Source organism: Oncorhynchus kisutch, linkage group LG6 (genome assembly GCF_002021735.2).
Source record: "Oncorhynchus kisutch isolate 150728-3 linkage group LG6, Okis_V2, whole genome shotgun sequence".
Taxonomy (NCBI): Eukaryota; Metazoa; Chordata; class Actinopteri; order Salmoniformes; family Salmonidae; genus Oncorhynchus; species Oncorhynchus kisutch.
Window position 1 is genome coordinate 53,999,595 of NC_034179.2, and position 20,118 is coordinate 54,019,712.

Here is a 20,118-nt window from a genome sequence, read left to right on the forward strand (position 1 = left end):
ACTGTTTCTGGGTGGTCATTACAAAAGGAGCAATTTGAGTTGATATTTTCCTTAAACTTCTTCATATAGTGGTTGGCAGGATAATATTTATGAATCATTTTAAAGGAAACTTCTTCAATTTTGTAAACAAGTAGGTATGTGTGTGGCAACATCCAAACTTCCAACAGATATTATCAATACACCCATTCCAATAAGGCATGACATAAGTTATAGATAGATACAACATCCTGCTGAAACAAGGGTCGTATCGCTCTGTTGTTGAATGGACCAAAAGAGAAACAAATATTTCCTACTACAAAAGTTGAATGATGGTTACCCCTTGGTTTAGTCGTCACTAGTTACCACATCCACAAATATATAAACCCCGCCCATTTATACAACTTGTCTTCTTAAAATCTGATTTTAAACCTAACCTTGAACCTAACCTTGACAAAACTAGTAAACGTATGCTTAACCCTAACCTTAAATTAAGACCAAAAAGCTCATTTTAGTTTTCATTAATGTTTACGATTTTCTGTAGACCTTGTGGCTGTGATAACTAGTGACAACCCCTTGGTTTGGCCAGCAGATTGGCTTACGACATGCCCGTTATGTCGCGGTTAGTGCTATCTGGTATCCTTGGGACGTCCATACCCTTAACCCTAACCCTAACCTGAACCTTAATCACTACCCTAAATCTTACCTTAACCATTATCAAACCCTAACCTTAACATTTTCAATTTCAATGGGGGTAACGTCAGAGTTGGGACGTCCCAATGATCCAAAATAGCAATGAACCTTATGTTGCCATGCCTGTGTTTGAACGTAAAGCAACTCGTACGACCTGCAAGTGAAGTGATTAGTAAAGGCCTAAGCTTAATATACATTTATAGACGATGAAAGTAGGAATATCACAACACACCTTGAACTTATAGTCAGTATTATTAAGCCGTTTTCACGATGATCATAGAAAATGTGGAAGCTTTGAAGTCGTGGCTCGCAAAACTCCTGGAGCCAATGTGAGTGATGAATTGAAATTACACTTAGCTAGCTTGCACGAGTTAGCACGCTAACTAGCTACGCCACCGCTAGCTTGCTATGTGGCAGTGCAAATACCAATTGAACGTTTGTGTAAATTATACGGCGTTAAACAGTCTGCATATCTGGTATGTTGGGCAAATTGTAGACACTGATCACATGAAGGCATTCTAGATAACGTTATGTGTTTTGGTGTCGCTGCCGCAATACATTAACTAACTAGCCAGCTGGAAAGCTAGCTAACTAGTTAACTTTGTCTGACTACCAGCTAACTAAAGTTGGCTAGTTAAACTCAATCAACATCGTCCCAATCAACGATAATCATTGATATTACTATTGCACAGCAAGTGTGGCTTGTGACGTATGGGTAACTTAGGATATTAAATGAACTAGTTAGGATATTAAATGAACTAGACTGGCGTAGTTATAAATGTAGTGACTAAGGTAGCTTAGCTACCCCTAGACACTGCTAGTAGTGACGTCTAGCATTTATAGCCAACCAGCTAGCTAGCCAGTTAGAAAGCCTGACATCCCAGTTTATATAAGTGTGTGTTGTCATTGCTAACATATATGTTAGGTAGAACTAGATTAGTGTCTAACCTGCCTCAATTCAAAATCTCAAACTTTCTTGGCTTGGCTATACATGATTATTGACAGATATTGTCTGATACAAACCCTGTTCTGAGCAATATGGGTAATGTTGCTTTTGCAGATGTGATGCTGACCCCTCTGCTTTAGCCAATTATGTTGTGGCTTTGGTAAAGAAGGACAAAACTGAGAAAGAGCTAAAAGCACTTTGTGCAGATCAACTGGATGTCTTCTTACAAAAAGGTAGGACACGCAACTCATTAATGTCAGTGTTGTTTTTCATCACAAACTAGTAGTTCCATTGTGGAAACATTTAGGTGACTGAATGATAGTCTGAAATAATTCAAGAGAAATGTTTATAAAAGTCTTATGCCTTGATACTTCACCTATTACAGAAACCACTGGATTTGTTGATAAGCTCTTTGAATGTTTGACCACCAAAAACTACTTGGGTAATCCAGTAGCTAAGGAAGTTCCCAAAGAGGACACCAAACTCCCTGTACTAAAACAGGAGGCTGTGGAGGTAAGGGCATTTGTTAAACTGGCTTCATGCAGAATCCATTCTGTTGTATTATGTTTCAGTCTTTGATGGTTGGGATATAGCTCATTATTGTTATTTTCTTAATCTTAAGGTTGAAAATGTAGAAGAGGATAGGGGGGATAACAGGAGGAGAAGAAGTCCACTGAGAAACCGCTCTGACTTCAACGAGTCAAGGTAAGGCTGATATCTATGTTTGTGTTATTTTCCTGGTTCTCTCCAGTGAGTTCACCTCTTGACAGTGATGATGCTCTCTGGAGGTCAAGATGTTGGTTTGATTAGGCCCTTATGTCTAATGATCTTTGACACACAATGTAGGTCTTGTTGTTGAAATGATAGTCACATCAGTAGTACAAATTACCATGAAAAGTTTGGTACTGTATAAAAAGTGCTGCTAAATAACTAACCAACATGCCTTGATCGCCTGACCACACAGGGGCCGTGATGACCGCAGACGAGACGACCGCAAGCGGCGTGACATGGACCGTCACGGTAAAAGCACAGATTCCCACCGCGATAGACATGACCGGCGCGGAGGCAACTCTCGTGGGCGCAGCTACAGCCGCAGCAGGAGCCGCAGCCGAAGTGGGAGCCGAGACATGAGCAGGGACAAGGAGCACAGCAGAGGGAGAGGTGAGACTCACAGGGGCGCGGACATGGATAAATCTGCTTCACTTCAAATGTTAACCTAAAAGGTTGAAAACAAATCTTTGCTAAGAAGAGGCAAGATTCAAGAAATTAGCCTATTGATTGGACTTGTACTGGGGAGATCCTCTGTGGGGTGGATGTCTCATAATAAAGATTATGATCAATTCTGGGCAGTGGTTTGAAAAGTACTCAATTGTCATACTTGAGTAAAAGTGAAGATATATTCATAAAAAATGACTCCAGTGAAAGTCACCCAGTAAAATACTACTTGAGTAAATCTAAAAGTATCTGGTTTTAAATGTACTGAAGTACAGTGGTGGAAAGAGTACTAAATTGTCATACTTGAGTAAAAGTAAATGCTACACATCAAATTGTTTATATTAAGCAAAACAGATGACACAATTTTTTTTTTTGTACAGACAGGCACACTACAGTTGGGATTACAACAAGTTATATTGATAGGTGTGTGAATTGGACCATATTGCTGTTCTGCATGAGCGTTCGAAATGTAACGGGTATTTTTGGGTGTCAGGGGAAATGTATGGGAGTAAAAAGTAAATATTATCTTTAGGTTTGTGGTGGAGTTAAAAGTTGTAAAAAAATATATAATTATAGGAGTCAAGTATGGCTACCCCAAAAAATGACTTAAGTAGTACTTCAACGTTTTTTAAACTAAACCTTGAACCAGTGGTGTAAAGTAATGTTAAGTTCGCATTGTGACTTTTGGGTTAAAGCTTTTCTCTGTGTCTCTGTATGTTCAACAGATTACAGGTCAAAGTTTGAAGTGGAGAGGAAGGAGCCTGAGAGTTTCAACTCCACCTCTGTGTCCCTGGGTACCCAACAACAGCAGCAACACCAGCATCCGCCACCTCTCCTGCCAACCCCCCAGCAGCACCCGTTCCCCTCCTCTGCTGGCCAAGCTGTCCCCAGCTCTGTTACCGTGGTAGCGCCCGCTCACCTGCCCGACAGCACCACGGAGAGCTGGTCTAATTACTACTCCAATCACAGGGAGGGCAAGTTGTTCAACAAGAGCACTTCAGTCAAGCACCGCTGTCGCGACTACGACGGTAAGGGCTCACCTCTGGGTTATTCTGGAGAATGACTTTTCAACTGAAATAGTCTCATTTCACTCTGATCTTAGGTCTATATTATGAAATTAGATGTTACCTATGTCTCTTAGCCCTACAGTTAATCTAGCAACAATATCTGGCTTTTACTTGTGCCTTGATTTAACCAGGTAAGTCATTGAGAACCCATTCTCTTTTACAATAATGACCTGTTGTTTATGTAGCTGAACATCTTTTATCGGTTTTAGTGACTGAACGACAAGACTAACTCATCCATATCCAAAATAGTTTCTAATGTACATGCAAAAACTTGTGAAAGGATTTCAATATTGAAGCAGGTGGCCTTGGATGGCCTTCTAGTTATTGTATATGCTAGGAGCCTTAGCTGTAGAGTGTTAAGTTCATGTGTCTACAGTAGTCAAATTGTACAAATATTTATTTACAGTCAAATATCAGCCAATTGTTTGTTTATGAATTCAATGCGGTAGGTTGGTTGCATTCTAAACCTCAGTAAGTGTGAGCCTTTAAAGCACCACTAATGACCCAGGTTCAACATCCTTCCCCTGAGAGTGCAGATCAGGCTTAGAGCTGCTTCTCCAATGGGACACTGTTTATATTTATCCAACAGTCTCAACAGCGCAGCGATATTTCTCACTCTGCCCCACCATTGAGGGTTCAGAGAATTGCCTGGATGTTATCAAGAGCTCTAAACAAAACGGTTGCAAAGTAGATGCATCTAATTTATGGCTGATGTAATTTTTTATATGACTGGGGGGAAAGCAATTCTGAGCGCAATTATGGTAAGAATGTAATTGATCATTTTTAAGCAATTTTCATCGATTTTCCTTTCTTACTTCCGCAGAGAAAGGTTTCTGTGTGCGTGGTGACCTCTGTCCCTTTGACCACGGCAATGATCCTCTGATTGTGGACGACGTCACGCTGCCCGCTATGATCCCGTTTCCCCCACCTGGAATGCCACCGCCGGCCCGGATGGCCATGCCACCCATGACCGAGCCGCCCCCTGCCATCAGGATGCCCATGCCCCCCCACGGCCAGCCGCCCCCACCGTGCATCTTCCCTATGCCTCCTCCTGGTGAGTACTGTTACCATGTCTCTGCTATGATGCCGTCTCCAATTCGACCATCACTCCTGATCCCTGAATGCTTACCAGTCTGTGTTTGACATAGGTTAAGGCCAAGTGTTTTTCCTGGTCAGGTCACATGATTAGGAAAAACCCAGGGCCCTAACTTTAGATCCTAATGTGGTGAGAGTCATTTTAGGATGCATGGATGTTTGTTTACATCAGTGGTCAACAACCGGTCGATCGCGTTCCTAGTTGATCACCAAACATTTCTGTAAAAAAAACAACGATAAAGCCTGGCAATTAAGTTTTTCTTTTTTATTCGCTTCATGCTGTTGGCGTTAGGCGCACTTGATTCAGCAGCCCTAGCGCTGGGAAGGCAAAGTGTGACCATTTTGAACCGTTTCATGTGTCTGAAGGTAGAATTCCGCCTACCAGGCAGGCCCAGAGTGCAAATCAAGTGCACCTACAGGCCAACTGCTGGCCAATCCGATAGCTCAGATCACCGTGTCTGCACAGTTTCTTAGACTGTAAAAATAAGTCTTGAGCGCACAGCAAAGTTGATACTCTGAGATTTTTAAAACTTTTAAAACCATGACTAGATAGAGATTCAACGAATACAGCAAAGCACTGCTGTTTTTATTAGTAACTTCATGTTTAACTTGTTATTCAGCACTGTCAACACTTTGCGCATTTTATGGCTTATAAAAGTGTTGAACGTTCTCCCTACTTCGACTTGAGTTTCGCCATCAGCTGGAAGACTGTCCCCTTTTCTCAGCGGAGGGAGGGACGGTGAGTCGGGTGAGAGGCAGCCTCACTGATACGCTCTCCCTCCCCTCAGGTTGACCATCAGATGCAGGCCATCAGTCCAGTAAAATAAAAAATGATTATGCTCAGCAAATGATCAATTGCCAGTGTGATCATATACCTAAAATATCATTTCAAAATGGTTTGAGAAGAACATTGGCAGGGCAATTCAAGCATAGCCAATATGCAGGGATAATGTATTCTGCATATAGCCTAATACAAACCTCATTGCTACGGAATTGTTTTAATAGGTTATTGTGTAGGCTTACGTCTTTTTAAGTCACATTTAAAAAAAATATATATATTTTTTTTAAATCGGCCTGCATTTTGACTCAAGGTGATCTAGACTCAGAAAAGGTTGGTAACCACTGGTTTACATCATTGAGTAGGAAGCCGTTAGCATTTGTTTAAGGTAGAGGGCTTCATTCCCGCCGGAAGCTGATTTAGCAGCATGATCATTACACAAGTGCACCTTTTGCTGGGGACAATATAAGGCCGCTTTAAAATGTACAGTTGTCACACAACACAATGCCACAGATGTCTCAAGTTTTAAGGGAGCATGCAATTGGCATGCTGACTGCAGGAATGTCCACCGGAGCTGTTGTAAGAGAATGTAATATTTATTTCTCCACCATAAGCTACCTACAATGTCATTGCTGTGGACTATTTCTGTCTGTAATAGGGCACTTTAGTGGAGAAAAACTTATTCTGATTGGCTGGGCCTGGCTGCCAAGTGGGTAAGCCTATGCCCTCCAAGTCCCACCCATGGCTACACCACTGCCCAGCCATGTGAAATCCATAGATAAGGGCCTAATGAATTTAATTAAATTGACTGATTTCTTATATGAACTATAACTCATTAAAATCTTTGAAATTGTTCAGTGCAGATACGCACCTCAGAGAAACAGCTGTCTTTGTTGTTGTCTTACCCTAGTGCTCACCCTATACTGCATGTCTGCTTTACCTAGCCTTTTCTGTTTAAGTAAATGGCTTTTGTCTAGTATTAACTGGGTTCAGCTTGGATTTGTATCTCCCATAGGGCCCCCATTAATACCAGCAAGTGGGATAGATACTCCCAACAACTCAGGAGCGAGTTCTGCCTCCTCTCTGGGACCGCCTGGAGTGGGACCTCCTCCTCCTCTTCCTCCACCACCTCCATCTTCTTCAGTCTCTCTACACCCCCAATATTCTCAGTCAGAATGTAAGCAGCTATGATTATCTCAATTGGCATGGAAAAGTGGTACTTTTAAGCATAGCTCCCATATTATTTAACTTTTTGTCAGTTTATTTTCTTTGAAATACAGCATCTTTCAAATCAATGTGAACCAAATGGCATTGTTCAGTTTGACTGTAGTAAGTGAGGAAAGACAGAAATTATAATGGTTTAAAATGTTTATGGTTCATTCACGTTTTGCAAATTATTTCCTTTTTGGGTGGTGGTGTTAGTTTTGTTTTTGTGTCCTACTGCCTTGCCTGCATGATTAAGTCATTTATTTAGGGTGCAATAACATATGTTGACCAGAGGGTCACACTGTTTCTGAACTGGAAATCTACTGTTGGTGCTGTAAGGTGCACATTAGATAAGTGCAAACTTTATTTGACTAATCCTGCCCACATACGTGAGAAAATGAATGAATTGAAATGCCATCCATCTCTCTACTCTTAATACAAAATAATTCTATATATATATATATATATATATATATATATATATATAACACAGACACACACACACTACCGTTCAAAGGTATGGGGTCACTTAGAAATGTCCTTGTTTTTGAAAGAAAAGCCAATTGTTTTTGTCCATTAAAAATAACATCAAATTGTTCGTAAATGACTGTTGTAGCTGGAAACAGCAGATAAAAAATATATATGTGTATGTTTAAAAAATGGAATATCTACATAGGTGTACAGAGGCCCATTATCAGCAACCATCACTCCTGTGTTCCAATGGCACATTGTGTTAGCTAATCCAAGTTTATCATTTTAAAAGGCTAATTGATCATTAGAAAAACCATTTTGCAATTATGTTAGCTTAGCTGAAAACTGTTGTGGTGATTTAAAGAAGCAATAAAACTGGCTTTCTTTAGACTAGTTGAGTATCTGGAGCATCAGCATTTGTGGGTTCGATTACAGGCTCAAAATGGCCAGAAACTCGTCGGTCTATTCTTGTTCTGAGAAATTAAGGCTATTCCATGTGAGAAATTGCCAAGAAACTGAAGATCTCGTACAACGCTGTGTACTACTCCCTTCACAGAACAGCGCGAACTGGCCCTAACCTGAATAGAAAGAGGAGTGGAGGCCCCGGTGCACAACTGAGCAAGAGGACAAGTACATTAGTGTCTAGTTTGAGAAACAGACGCCTCACAAGTTCTCAACTGGCAGTTTCATTAAATAGTACCCGCAAAACACCAGTCTCAACGTCAACAGTGAAGAGGCGACTCCGGGATGCTGGCCTTCTAGGCAGAGTTGCAAAGAAAAAGCCATATCTCAGACTGGCCAATAAAAATAAAACATTAAGATGGGCAAAAGAACACAGACACTTGACAGAGGAACTCTGCGTGTGTGTGTATTTATTTTACTTGCTCTGGGTGTCTCCATGTTTTAGCTTAGTGCATGCATTCTTGACAGTCCAAAGCCATAGCCTATTATATAGAAAAATCAGACTTTATAATATTGAGCTCAATAGTATGGTTATACTTAGGTTTTCCTTGTAAGCATGCATGCATACAGTTAAAGTAGGTGTTATTACAGATATGCCTGTTTGGGAATTGTCACTCTCCACAGTGTAAAATGCTGTTTTAGTTCTTCTAATGATGTGTCCCATCCCTTGTGTTGCCAGATAATTATGACCCAGAGGCCTACAACCCAGAGTCTCCAGGCATCACTGCAGCCAGCCGGCCCCAGTACAGGCAGTTCATCCCCCGCATCCAGACCCAGAGACCCAACCTGATTGGCCTCACTTCTGGAGATGGCCAGGGATCCAGAGGTATCACATGTGGGTCTATCCTGTCCCACTTTAATTAATCGATCCCTTTTATTTAACACAGTCACTTTAGTTATTTAGATTGGGCCTTTCCTCTGCTCCTAACCAATACGAAACATGAGACAAGTTCCATATGTTAATTTATTTGGAGAACAGGATCAAACAACTCGAGCAGCTAGAATCACTTTACATATCCTTATTGTCGTCCAGATTCTAGCTGTGTCATTACGACCGACTGCTTTTCTCCTTTTCCCAGCAGCTAACATAGTGATCCAGACAGAGCCAGCGGTGGCCAGTGTTCCCAGCAGTGTGTCCCGCTACAGCAGCACCGAGCAGGAGAGCAGGAAGAGGCCCCTGGGGCCCACAGAGGGCCAGCTGCCCAAAAAACTCTGGATGGACAAGTAAGAACACACACACACACACACACAAGGGCCACCCTGAACATGCACAGTACCCACCCTCCACCACTGCAGCGTTGTGAGCGATTCCAGTTCAATTACAGTTTTAATTGAGCTCTGTAAGAGCCTGGATTTAGATGGCTCATTACTTGACCCGAACTCCGTTTCACAGATCACTGTCATTGGCTCCTCTGCCTTGTCACTCACTTCTGTCATTCTCTTCCAGGTCAAACTACCAGGCCAACAACCAACTCAACTTCCCCAACAACAAGCCCCAACACGGGGGCTTCCCCAAGAAGAATCACTATGTAAACACTAAGCTGGAAGTTCGCAAAATCCCCCGAGATCTCAACAACATCACCAAATTGAATGAACACTTCAGCAAGTTTGGTACCATCGTGAATATTCAGGTAAGAGTAACATGACTGTTTCATTCGCTTTTTTTTTTTTTATCTCGACAGCACTTTACTCACAATTTCTTGATATCATTTGTACCACTAAACACAGGAACGTTTTAGATCATTATTGGGGCGTCTACATACTTTCGATGGTAATCAAGGACACACCTGCTTGCCTATATCATTACTTCCTGTATCTTCTTTGACCTGTCCCGTCTCCAATAGGTGGTGTTTGGTGGTGACCCAGAGGCAGCTCTGATCCAGTACACAGCCAACGAAGAGGCACGGCGGGCCATCTCCAGCATTGAGGCGGTGCTCAACAACCGCTTCATCCGTGTGTACTGGCACCGAGAGGCCAACACCCAGCAGCAGGGACAGAGCATGGGTCAGGGTCAGGGGGACGGACTGAGCCAGAGCTCTGCCATGGGGCAACAGCAACCCAACGTCCACAAGGTGAACAGCGCACTTGTGACTACTGCAAAAAAACTTTTCTTAGCTGGTCAAACCATTAATTCATTCAACCAGCAGTTTTGGTTTTGAACAGAGAAGTTCTAAGTTCCAGGTCAGCAGTGATCATCATCTATGCATTACTTTCTATCTTTCTGTATAAACCAGCAGGTGATAAAGCAGCACAGTCCCGGGGCCTATGTGCTGAATAATAAGACGGTGCCCAAACATTGCCACGGTGTTGGGGCTGTGGCCGGGGGCAAACTGGACTCCCTGCACCCCAGCACGGACACTGCAGCAGTAAGCAGTAATTTCCTATGCTCTGTGGGTCTGAGTGTGCACCTATAAATGTCTGCAGCACGGTGTTGTATTTTGGCAAAGAGAGTGGATTGACACAGGGGGTAAGGTAGTAATCAAAGGGTCTGTTTGTCTCTTTCTATCCCAGGCACTCCTCGCCTCCTCTGGGGTCCTTCAGAAGGGACCCTACATATCCACAGTCCTCAAGGCAACATCCAAGTCACTTGGTAAAACTGCCAAAGCACTTGAAGAACTGGAGGTCTTGAAAAAGAAGCAGGCAAGTCAGTTTTGCTGTTAGCATTTTGAATAAGCTTCAGTGTATCATCACCTTTCATACAAAAATCTAAATTCCACTCTAATCAAGTGTTTGGTTTGTTCTTTGTTCATTCAGGAGACATTGAAGTTGCAACAGGACATGAGGAAAAAAAAACAGGAGATGCTTGAGAAACAGATTGAATGCCAGAAGGTATGCTTGCTTATATTACATATATACTGAACAAAAATATAAACACAACATGTGAAGTGTTGGTCCCATGTTTCATGAGATGAAATAAAATATTTCATTAATGTTCCATATGAAACAAAAAGCATATTTTTCTCTCAAATTGTGTGCACAAATGTGTTTACATCCCTGTTATTGAGCATTTCTCCTTTACCAAGATAATCCATCCACCTGACAGGTGTGGCATATCAAGAATCTGATTAAACAGCATGCTCATTACACAGGTGCACCTTGTGCTGGGGACAAAAGGTCACTCTAAAATGTGCAGTTGTGTCACACAACACAATGCCACGTGTCTCAAGTTGAGGGAGTGTGCAATTGGCATGCTGACTGCAGGAATGTACACCAGAGCTGTTGCCAGATAATTTAATTTAATTTATCTACCATAAGCCGCCTCCAATGTCGTTTTAGAGAGTTTGGCAGTACTTCCAACACGCCTCAAAACCGCAGACCACATGTGACCACGCCAGCCTAGGACCTACAAATCTGAATTCACCTGCGGGATCGTCTGAGACCAGCCACCCGGACAGCTGATGAAACGGGGGTTTCCACAACCAAAGAATTTCCGAAGAACTGTCAGAAACCGTCTCAGGGAAGCTCATCTTTGTGCTTCACCGGGGTCTTGACCTGACTGAAGTTCAGAGTTGTAGCTGACTTCAATGGCCACTGGCAGAAGTGTGCTCTCACACAGATGAATTCCGACTTCAACTGTACCACGCAGATGGCAGACAACGTGTATGGCATCGTGTGGTAGTGCTATTTGTTAATGCCAACGTTGTGAACAGAGTGCCCCATGGTGGGGTTATGGTATGGGCAGGCATAAGCTACGGACAACGAACACAATTGCATTCTATGGATGGCAATTTCAATGCACAGAGACCGTAATCAGATCCTGAGGCCCATTGTGCCATTCATCCTAATCCATCACCTCATGTTTCAGCATGATATTGCACAGCCCCATGTCGCAAGGACCTGTACACCCATTCAGCATGTTTGGGATGCTCTGGATCGACATGTACGACAGCGTGTTCCTGTTCCTGCCAATATCCAGCAACTTCGCACAGCCATTGAAGAGGAATGGGACAACATTCCACAGGCCACAATCAACATTCTGATTCAACTCTATGCAAAGGAGATGTATCGCGCTGCATGAGGGAAATGGTGGTCGCACCAGATACTGACTGGTTTTTCTGGTCCACACCCCCACTTTTTTTTTTCCAAGGTATCTCTGACCAGCAGATGCATAGAGTGCATTTTTCCACATTTTGTTACGTTACAGCCGTATTCTAAAATTGATTAGTTTCCCCCCCTCAATCTACACACAATACCCCATAATGACAAAGCAAAAACAGGTTTTTATAATTTATTGCTAATGTATAACATTTTTGGGGAAATATCACTTTTAAGTATTCAGACCCTTTTACTCAGTACCTTTGGCAGCAATTACAGCCTTGAGTCTTCTTTGATATGACGCTACAAGATTGGCACACCTGTATTTGGGGACTTTCTGCCCTTCTTCTCTGCAGATCCTCTCAAGCTCTGTCAGGTTGGATAGGGAGCGTCACTGCACAGCTATTTTCAAGCCTATCCAGAGATGTTCGATTGGGTTCAAGTCCGGGCTCTGACTGGGCTCCCCTCAAGGACATTCACAGCCACTCCTGCATTGTCCTGCATTGTCTTGGCTGTGTGCTTAGGGTCGTTGTCCTTTTGAAAGGTGAACTATCACCCCGGTCTGAGATCCTGAGCCATCTAGAGCAGGTTTTCATCAAGGATCTCTCTGTACTTTGCTCCGTTCATCTTTCCCTCGATCCTGACTCGTCTCCCAGTCAATACCGCTGAAAAACATCCTCCACAACATGCTGCCACAACCATGCTTCACCGTAGGGATGGTGTCAGGTTTCCTCCATGCTTGACATTCAGGCTTTAGTGGCTTTAGTCTGGCCACTACCATAAAGGCCTGATCGGTAGAGTGCTGCAGAGATTCCGGAAGGTTCTCCCATCTCCACAGAGGACCTCTGGTGCTCTGTCAGTGACCATTGGGTTCTTGGTCACCTCCCTGACCAAGGCCCTTCTCACCCGATTGCTCAGTTTGGCTGAGCGGCCAGCTCTAGGAAGAGTCTTGGTAGAGTCTTGGTGGTTCCAAACTTCTTCCATTTAAGAATGATGGAGGCCACTGTTCTTGGGGTCCTTCAATGCTGCATAAATGTTTTCCCCAGATCTGTGCCTCAACACAATCCTGTCTCTGACCTTTTTTTTAATTTTCACCTTTATTTAACCAGGTAGGCTAGTTGAGAACAAGTTCGCATTTGCAACTGCGAACTGGCCAAGATAAAGCATAGCAGTGTGAACAGACAACACAGAGTTACACATGGAGTAAAAAATTAACAAGTCAATAACACAGTAGAAAAAAAGAGAGTCTATATACATTGTGTGCAAAAGGCATGAGGAGGTAGGCGAATAATTACAATTTTGCAGATTAACACTGGAGTGATAAATGATCAGATGGTCATGTACAGGTAGAGATATTGGTGTGCAAAAGAGCAGAAAAGTAAATAAATATAAACAGTATGGGGATGAGGTAGGTAAAATTGGGTGGGCTATTTACCGATAGACTGTACAGCTGCAGCGATCGGTTAGCTGTTCAGATGTATGTGCCTTTCCAAATCATGTCCAATCAATTGAATTGACCACAGGTGGACTCCAAGTTGTAGAAGCATCTCAAGGATGATCAATGGAAGCCGGATACACCTGAGCTTGATTTTGAGTCTCATAGCAAAGGGTCTGAATATTTATCTAAATAAGGTATTTCTGTTTATTTGTAATAAATTTGCTACAATTTCGAATCACCTGTTTTCACTTTGACATTGTGGGGTATTGTGTGTAGATTGATGAGGGGCAAAAAATGATTTAATTCATTTTAGAATAAGGCTGTCACGTAACAAAATGTGGAAAAGGGGAAGGGGTCTGAATACTTTCCAAATGGATTGTATCTGTATTCCCAGTCATGTGAATCTATAGATTAGGGCCTAATTCATTTATTTCAATTGACTGATTCCCTTATAAACGGTTCAGATCTTTGAAATTGTTGCATGTTGCGTTGATATTTCTGTTCAGTGTAGTTAATAATTTAAAGGATACCACCATCACCACCTTCCATTTTACAGTTGCACATAAGCCACATGCAGTGATCATCATCACATTGTCCATTCACTATCAAAACCAAGGACACCAGTAAGACCAAAAGAGCCTGTGTGTTGTCCTGGAAAACCCTGCTTGTCTAGCACTGATTAGTCAATCTCATGTCCTTCCTCCTATAGGCTCTAATAAACAGACTTGAAAAGAACCGGGCCACATTGAAGCCAGAGGAGAGGGCCAACCTTATGAAGACTCTGAAGGATCTGACCGACAAGATCTCCCAGCTCCAGAACGAGATGAACCCAGCCTCCCACTCAACGGCCCAGTCCAAGACCAAGATAGATGTGAGTCTACCTACCATATCATATAGGGCTGTAATTACTTAATTGCGCCATCACCGCCATTTACAGTATTTGCTTATACTATGTAGTTCATGCATTGGGGAAATCCAAATGTAATATCAATGGCTCTGTTTGATTTGTGCTTTCCCTCAGAAACAAAAGGAGCTTCTGGATGCAGAGCTTGATTTCCACAAGAAGATGAGTTCTGGAGAGGACACGACAGACCTGAAGCAGAAACTGGGTCAGCTACAGGTTGAGGTGGGTAGACGGAGTATCCATACTTTCGGAAGTCCTCTCTCTAGAACTAATGACCATGTCTGGAATGTGGCAGTGTTCTGGCATACTGAAAGAGTAGTGGCAGACAAGACAACTCCAACAAATGTGCAACCTTTTAGAAGAGTGGTCTGAAGCGAGCAGCAGGACATCACCTTGGATGTGAACGTATACCTTGCCACACAGCTTCTCTCGTTTGCTGCTAGTCACATATGTTGCCCAGTGTTTCCTCTGCAGTCATTTAGCTGGGGTGCTGCACCAGGGCAAAATCATTGCCGGCATACCCCAAAAATAAAAATTCTACAATCAATTCCAGAGGAAAAACACGTCCTCGGTGTCAGAGGATCAGGTTCTAAACAACAAACTCGTTGTTGTTTTTCTTCTTCTCATGGCAACACCTCTGCATGGCTTTCCCAGCCTGGTGTGCTTAAATTAGCTTCCATGAAATATGCATTGCTTTATCCCTCTTCTGCACATTAAACTGCAGGCACTTACCAAGCCCAGAGGACACCCACTAACGAATCCTAAAGAAACACATATCCTACATTGATGCATCTGATTTCATTAAAGTTTGAGCTCGTGTTCCTTGTAAGAAAATAGAGGGATGACATTTAGTAGGAGGGGTGGGGAAGGACGAGTGTTGGCGTTCACCATTTTTACATTTGAGTTATTTAGCAGACTCTCTTATCCAGAGCGACTTACAGGATAATTTAGGGTTAAGTACCTTGCTCAAGGATACAGACAGATTTTTCACCAAGTCAGCTTGGGGATTTGAACCAGCCATCTTTTGTTTTCTCGCCCTACGCCCTTAACCACTAGGCTACCTGCCGCTCCAAGACATCAGGCCCATCACAATCAGCCTGCTGGTCCATATTCCCTTGGACTCATTAAAGATGGATACCAGACCTGTGGTAGACTTGTTCTGAGTGGCATTACATTTTCTTCCTAGATACTGATGCTGCATGGCACTGTTTGCTGAGGATATGCCAGGTGGCACAACTGTCTTTCTTGCTTCCACATCTGTCTCTGTGGTACTCTCCTAATAGTGCCAGGTGGCACCTCATTTTGTGTGATGTTGAGGAGTAGCTGTGGATCTGATGACTTTGTTGGCTGTGTTCCCCTAGGCCACGTGGTTGGGCTTGATACCGACCGGGCGGGGAAAGGTGGATGATCCAATAGGCGTCAGGGGCAGGGGCCGAGGCCGAGGAAGGGGCAGGGGACGGGGACACAGAGGAGGAGGAAGAGGAGGGGGCAATCACATGGTGGTGGACCACAGGCCCCGGGCCATCGCCATCATGGGAGTCACACAGGAAGAGAAGGAGGAGCTGCTGCCTCACTTTGTGGTAAGGAAATACAACCATCACATCTTATCCTATCCAGCTAGTTGCATGTTTCCCCCAAAATGGCTTATTTTAACATTGGAAAGTCAGAGCTAGAACTCATCCTGTGGCACAAAGCATGAATCATTATAGTAGTAAAAACAATGCCTGAGAAGATGTGTAAAGGAGTTTCCACTGGCACTTACGGGCTGTTTGTTATTCTTGTCTTTGTCACAGAAATTTGGTGAGATACAAGAGCTTCATGATCAGGATGCCACCAGCGTTGTCATAACGTTCAAGACCCGGAGTGAAGCAGAGAATGTATGTCCTGCAGATATGACACACAGTAGCTCGTAACATTTAGATGCCTTTATAACAGACAGTTAACACAAGTTTGAATTGAATTTCACCCTTCATGATAATTTTCACATTTTATAGGCTGCAAACCAAGGAGCAAAGTTCAAAGGTCGCGTTCTACAGATTTCATGGCACAAGCCGAAGACTCCATCCATGTCCACAGAACCTGAAGAGGAGTCGTTGAAGGACGAGGCCAATAAGGTACGTTACTATACATCTCTCCCCCATACATTTCCTGTTTTTTTACCATTTAGGCATTTTGGAAAAGCGTGTCATGTTAATAAATAAGAATTAAATTTATATAAATAAGAGTGCAGAATAGCTGTGTCCTAATACGAATTATCGATTGCAAAATGGTTGATTTAGTGAGTTTTGTATTTATTTTGCGGAATTATAGATCGTTTTTAGTCAATGTTTTAATGACATCAAAATGCATGTTCTTTGATTTCATTCCTCCAGGAGGAAGTCAGCCCCTACCTGCTTATGGAGGAAGACGACGATGAGGATGACGAGTACGAGAGTCGTTCATGGAGGCGATGAATGCAATACGAACGTCACACTTTTTAGTGGGAATTACTTTATTTTTTAAAAACAAATTCAAGCCGATTTGACGAAATCACTTGTTTTTTTGTTGTTGCAATTTCCAGTATTTTGAGACTGAAGAATGAAACACATGAGAGAAAGCAGTTCCTTTAATGATACGTTTGAAGCTTGAAAAGGCAGACTGTTTTTTCTCTTCAAACATCTGAATAATTATTCAAATCTCACTTTTTCTGAGAAAAAAATCTAAACCATTATAAATAGATGTATGTTTCGATGTGGTTACTAGATAATCGGTAACACACAACATTTGTGACTACTGTGAATAGCTAGTTATTTTTATATATATTTAAGCTATGGTTTCCTTCGCTCCCTTGTTTGGCTAATGTTGTCTATAATTTCGAGGCTCAAAGGTCCTCAGTCTAGGGACGGCCACACCCTCACAGATCTCACCGTCTCAGTCTATCAGCAGAGGTCACTAAGTTTACAGTCCCCTGTTGAAATGCCCTTGCAAATTAGATACAACCTCCGTCTTGAATTTCGAGATACAATTGATATTCCCCTGAGTATTTTGTTGTCGACTAAATGTGTGGTGCCACTTTATGTACATATGAACACCAAGACTGTTACGCACTTTTGAGATGGTGTGTAACAACTGTTTTCCCAAGTCATCTTCCCTTAGTCGTCTGAAAGCCAAAGACATATTTGGATGAGGAGCTAGTCATTTATTGTCAAACGTGTTGGATTTCTGTAGACAATGTTGTTTGAATGTATACTGAACATTTGATTTGTATCTCTAATTTTGCCTTACGTAATCAGCAGAAGGCTGACTTTTTATGAGATGAGTGATTTTTCTTCTGTAAATGTTGTAAATGTTTGCAATAGGATTTACTTTGATACTTCCCCCCCCCCCCCATTTTTAGTCATTTGAATGGATGTGGAAATTGTCAGGAAAAGAGGTCCCACTTACTCTGCTTATTTAACATAGGTTTGTGTTTAAACCATCCCTTGTAGCGTCACTTCACATAACATCAAAGACACATTCATACCAACTCATCTCTGCCAGGATTCATCTTCAAGGGAAAATGTATGGTTTTGACAGAGTTGTCAAATAACCAGATTGGTAATGTTTCCATGCACAGTTTCGGATCTTAATTTACATACATCAGCAAGTGAATCCATTTCCACATAAGCGAGGCACCGGATGTTAATGAGTGAGGATCCCCCCCCCCATACCACCCTGCAAGTGGAGAAACGTTGGTGGCTCTGAATGTGTTAACTAACATCAACTCTTGTATAATTGATGAAAAACAAAAGCTATATTTCCATACTGTATTTACATTTATTCAAGAGAGGGAGAGCTGAAATTCTTTAGAGATGCCCCTGAAGTATAGATATTGAACCATATAGCGTGTTATGCTTTCCTATTTGGCCAGGACCAACCACCCTGTTGTAACTCAAGACTAAACCATTGGATTCAATATAAGCGCTGAAAACGGTTATGTTGCCGTAGCCCCTATAAGATTTTGACCCTTGTTAATTTTGCAGTCTTCTTGGGAAAGTTAGGAGATTGGAGTAACAGGAAAGTAAGACTCCTCTCTAGACTTTGACTGTCCTATCAGTGTGAGGCTTGGCGATAACTTTATCAGCATGACAATTTGATATCAGTTAGGTCACAACATGTTTCTTTTTGGAGATCAATAAAAAGCCCATTGGAATGTGAGAAAGGGACGCCAGTCAGACCCCAGAACAGGGCTCTCCAACCCTGTTCGTGAAGAGCGACCCTCCTGTAGGATTTCACTCCAATCCCAGCTGTAACACCTGATTCCGCTTATCAACCAGCTGATTATTAGATTTGGGTTTGATTTAAGGTAGGAGTGAGAACCTACAGGACGGTAGCTCTCCAGGAAAAGGGTTGCTCTAGAAGGACAATGCGGATAATAAGAAATTGTAGTTTTTCACTGCACAGTACCCTTGTTTGCTATGTGCTTTTCCTGTTTGGATTGCATATTTCACAGCAACATATGAACAGCCCTTTGCTTGATAACTTCAGTAGGAGAAATCTAATGGCAAGACTATTACTTCAGTGAGATTTCAGAAATTGCTTTGAGGATTTTCTCCCAATGTTTGTACTACCTTGTGGACGCTACTATGACATGGTAGTGTAAAATGTAAAACACTTATTGGAAGAATATTTTGGGGGGATTTGTTATTGTTTATATTTTCAGGAAGTGTATGTATTTTTGATTTATTCTGTTTGTAAAATGGATTTCTAACTCACTAGCATGTTTGCTTTTACCAATAAACATGGAGGAATGGTGTTAGGAACAAAATACATTTAAATAAACAACTTGAATTAGACAAGAAAAAAAAATAACTATACCGTTAAAATTTCAACATTGCGAAGATGCGAGAGAAACCATTCCCAAAAAATATTACCTTTAAAACCTGTGTTGTGTCCTTTCTTTAGTATATATCTGAATTATATATAGTTGGAAGTCGGGAGTTTACATACACTTAGGTTGGAGTCATTAAAACTCGTTTTTCAACCACTCCACAAATTTCTTGTTAACAAATTATAGTTTTGGCAAGTCGGTTAGGACATCTACTTTGTGTATGACACAAGTCATTTTTCCAACAATTGATAACAGACAGATTATTTCACTTACAATTCACTGTATCACAATTCCTGTGGGTCAGAAGTTTACAAACACTAAGTTGACTGTGCCTTGATACAGATTAGAAAATTATGTCATGGCTTTAGAAGCTTCTGATATGCTAATTGACATCATTTGAGTCAATTGGAGGTGTACCTGTGGATGTATTTCAGGGCCAACCTTCAAAGTCAGTGACTGCTTGACATGATGGGAAAATCAAAAGAAATCAGCTGAAACCTCCAAAATGTAGACCTCCACAAGTCTGGTTCATCCTTGGGAGCAATTTCCAAATTGAAGGTACCACATTCATCTGTATAAACAATAGTATGCAAGTATAAACACCATGGGACCATGCAGCTGTCATACCGCTCAGGAAGGAGATGCGTTCAGTTTCCTAGAGATGAACGTACTTTGGTGCGAAAAGTACAAATTAATCCCAGAACAACAGCAAAGGACCTTGAGAAGATCCTGGAGGAAATATGTACAAAAGTATCTATATCCACAGTAAAACTAGTCCTATATCGACATAACCTGAAAGACCGCTCAGCAAGGAAGAAGCCACTGTCCAATACCGCCCTAAAAAAGACTATGGTTTGCAACTGCACATGGGGACACTTTTTGTAGAAATGTCCTCTGGTCTGATGAAACAAAAATAGAACTGTTTGGCTATAATGACCATCGTTATGTTTGGAGGGAAAAAGGGGGAGGCTTGAAGGCGAAGA

At 42.1% G+C, this 20,118-nt stretch overlaps 1 protein-coding gene across 7 annotated transcripts; it reads left to right on the forward strand.

Moving 5' to 3' along the window:
- Positions 1–765: 765 nt before the first annotated feature.
- Positions 766–19,182, forward strand: LOC109892984 (RNA-binding protein 27-like). Of its 7 annotated transcripts, none has more exons than XM_020485929.2 (21): positions 767–998; positions 1,730–1,848; positions 2,001–2,128; positions 2,238–2,320; positions 2,580–2,776; positions 3,556–3,858; positions 4,721–4,951; positions 6,786–6,947; positions 8,589–8,744; positions 8,992–9,133; positions 9,357–9,540; positions 9,754–9,981; positions 10,144–10,275; positions 10,421–10,549; positions 10,664–10,738; positions 14,092–14,253; positions 14,404–14,508; positions 15,648–15,866; positions 16,080–16,163; positions 16,281–16,400; positions 16,659–19,182. In XM_020485929.2, the coding sequence occupies exons 1-21, from the start codon at positions 940–942 to the stop codon at positions 16,737–16,739; spliced, it is 3,099 nt and encodes a 1,032-aa protein (XP_020341518.1). In that variant the 5' UTR covers positions 767–939; the 3' UTR covers positions 16,740–19,182. The 7 variants fall into 7 exon arrangements, with proteins under 7 accessions (XP_020341522.1, XP_020341518.1, XP_020341519.1 ...); XM_020485930.2 differs by having other exon boundaries at positions 10,147–10,275; XM_020485931.2 differs by having other exon boundaries at positions 8,589–8,735; positions 8,989–9,133.
- Positions 19,183–20,118: the final 936 nt, after the last annotated feature.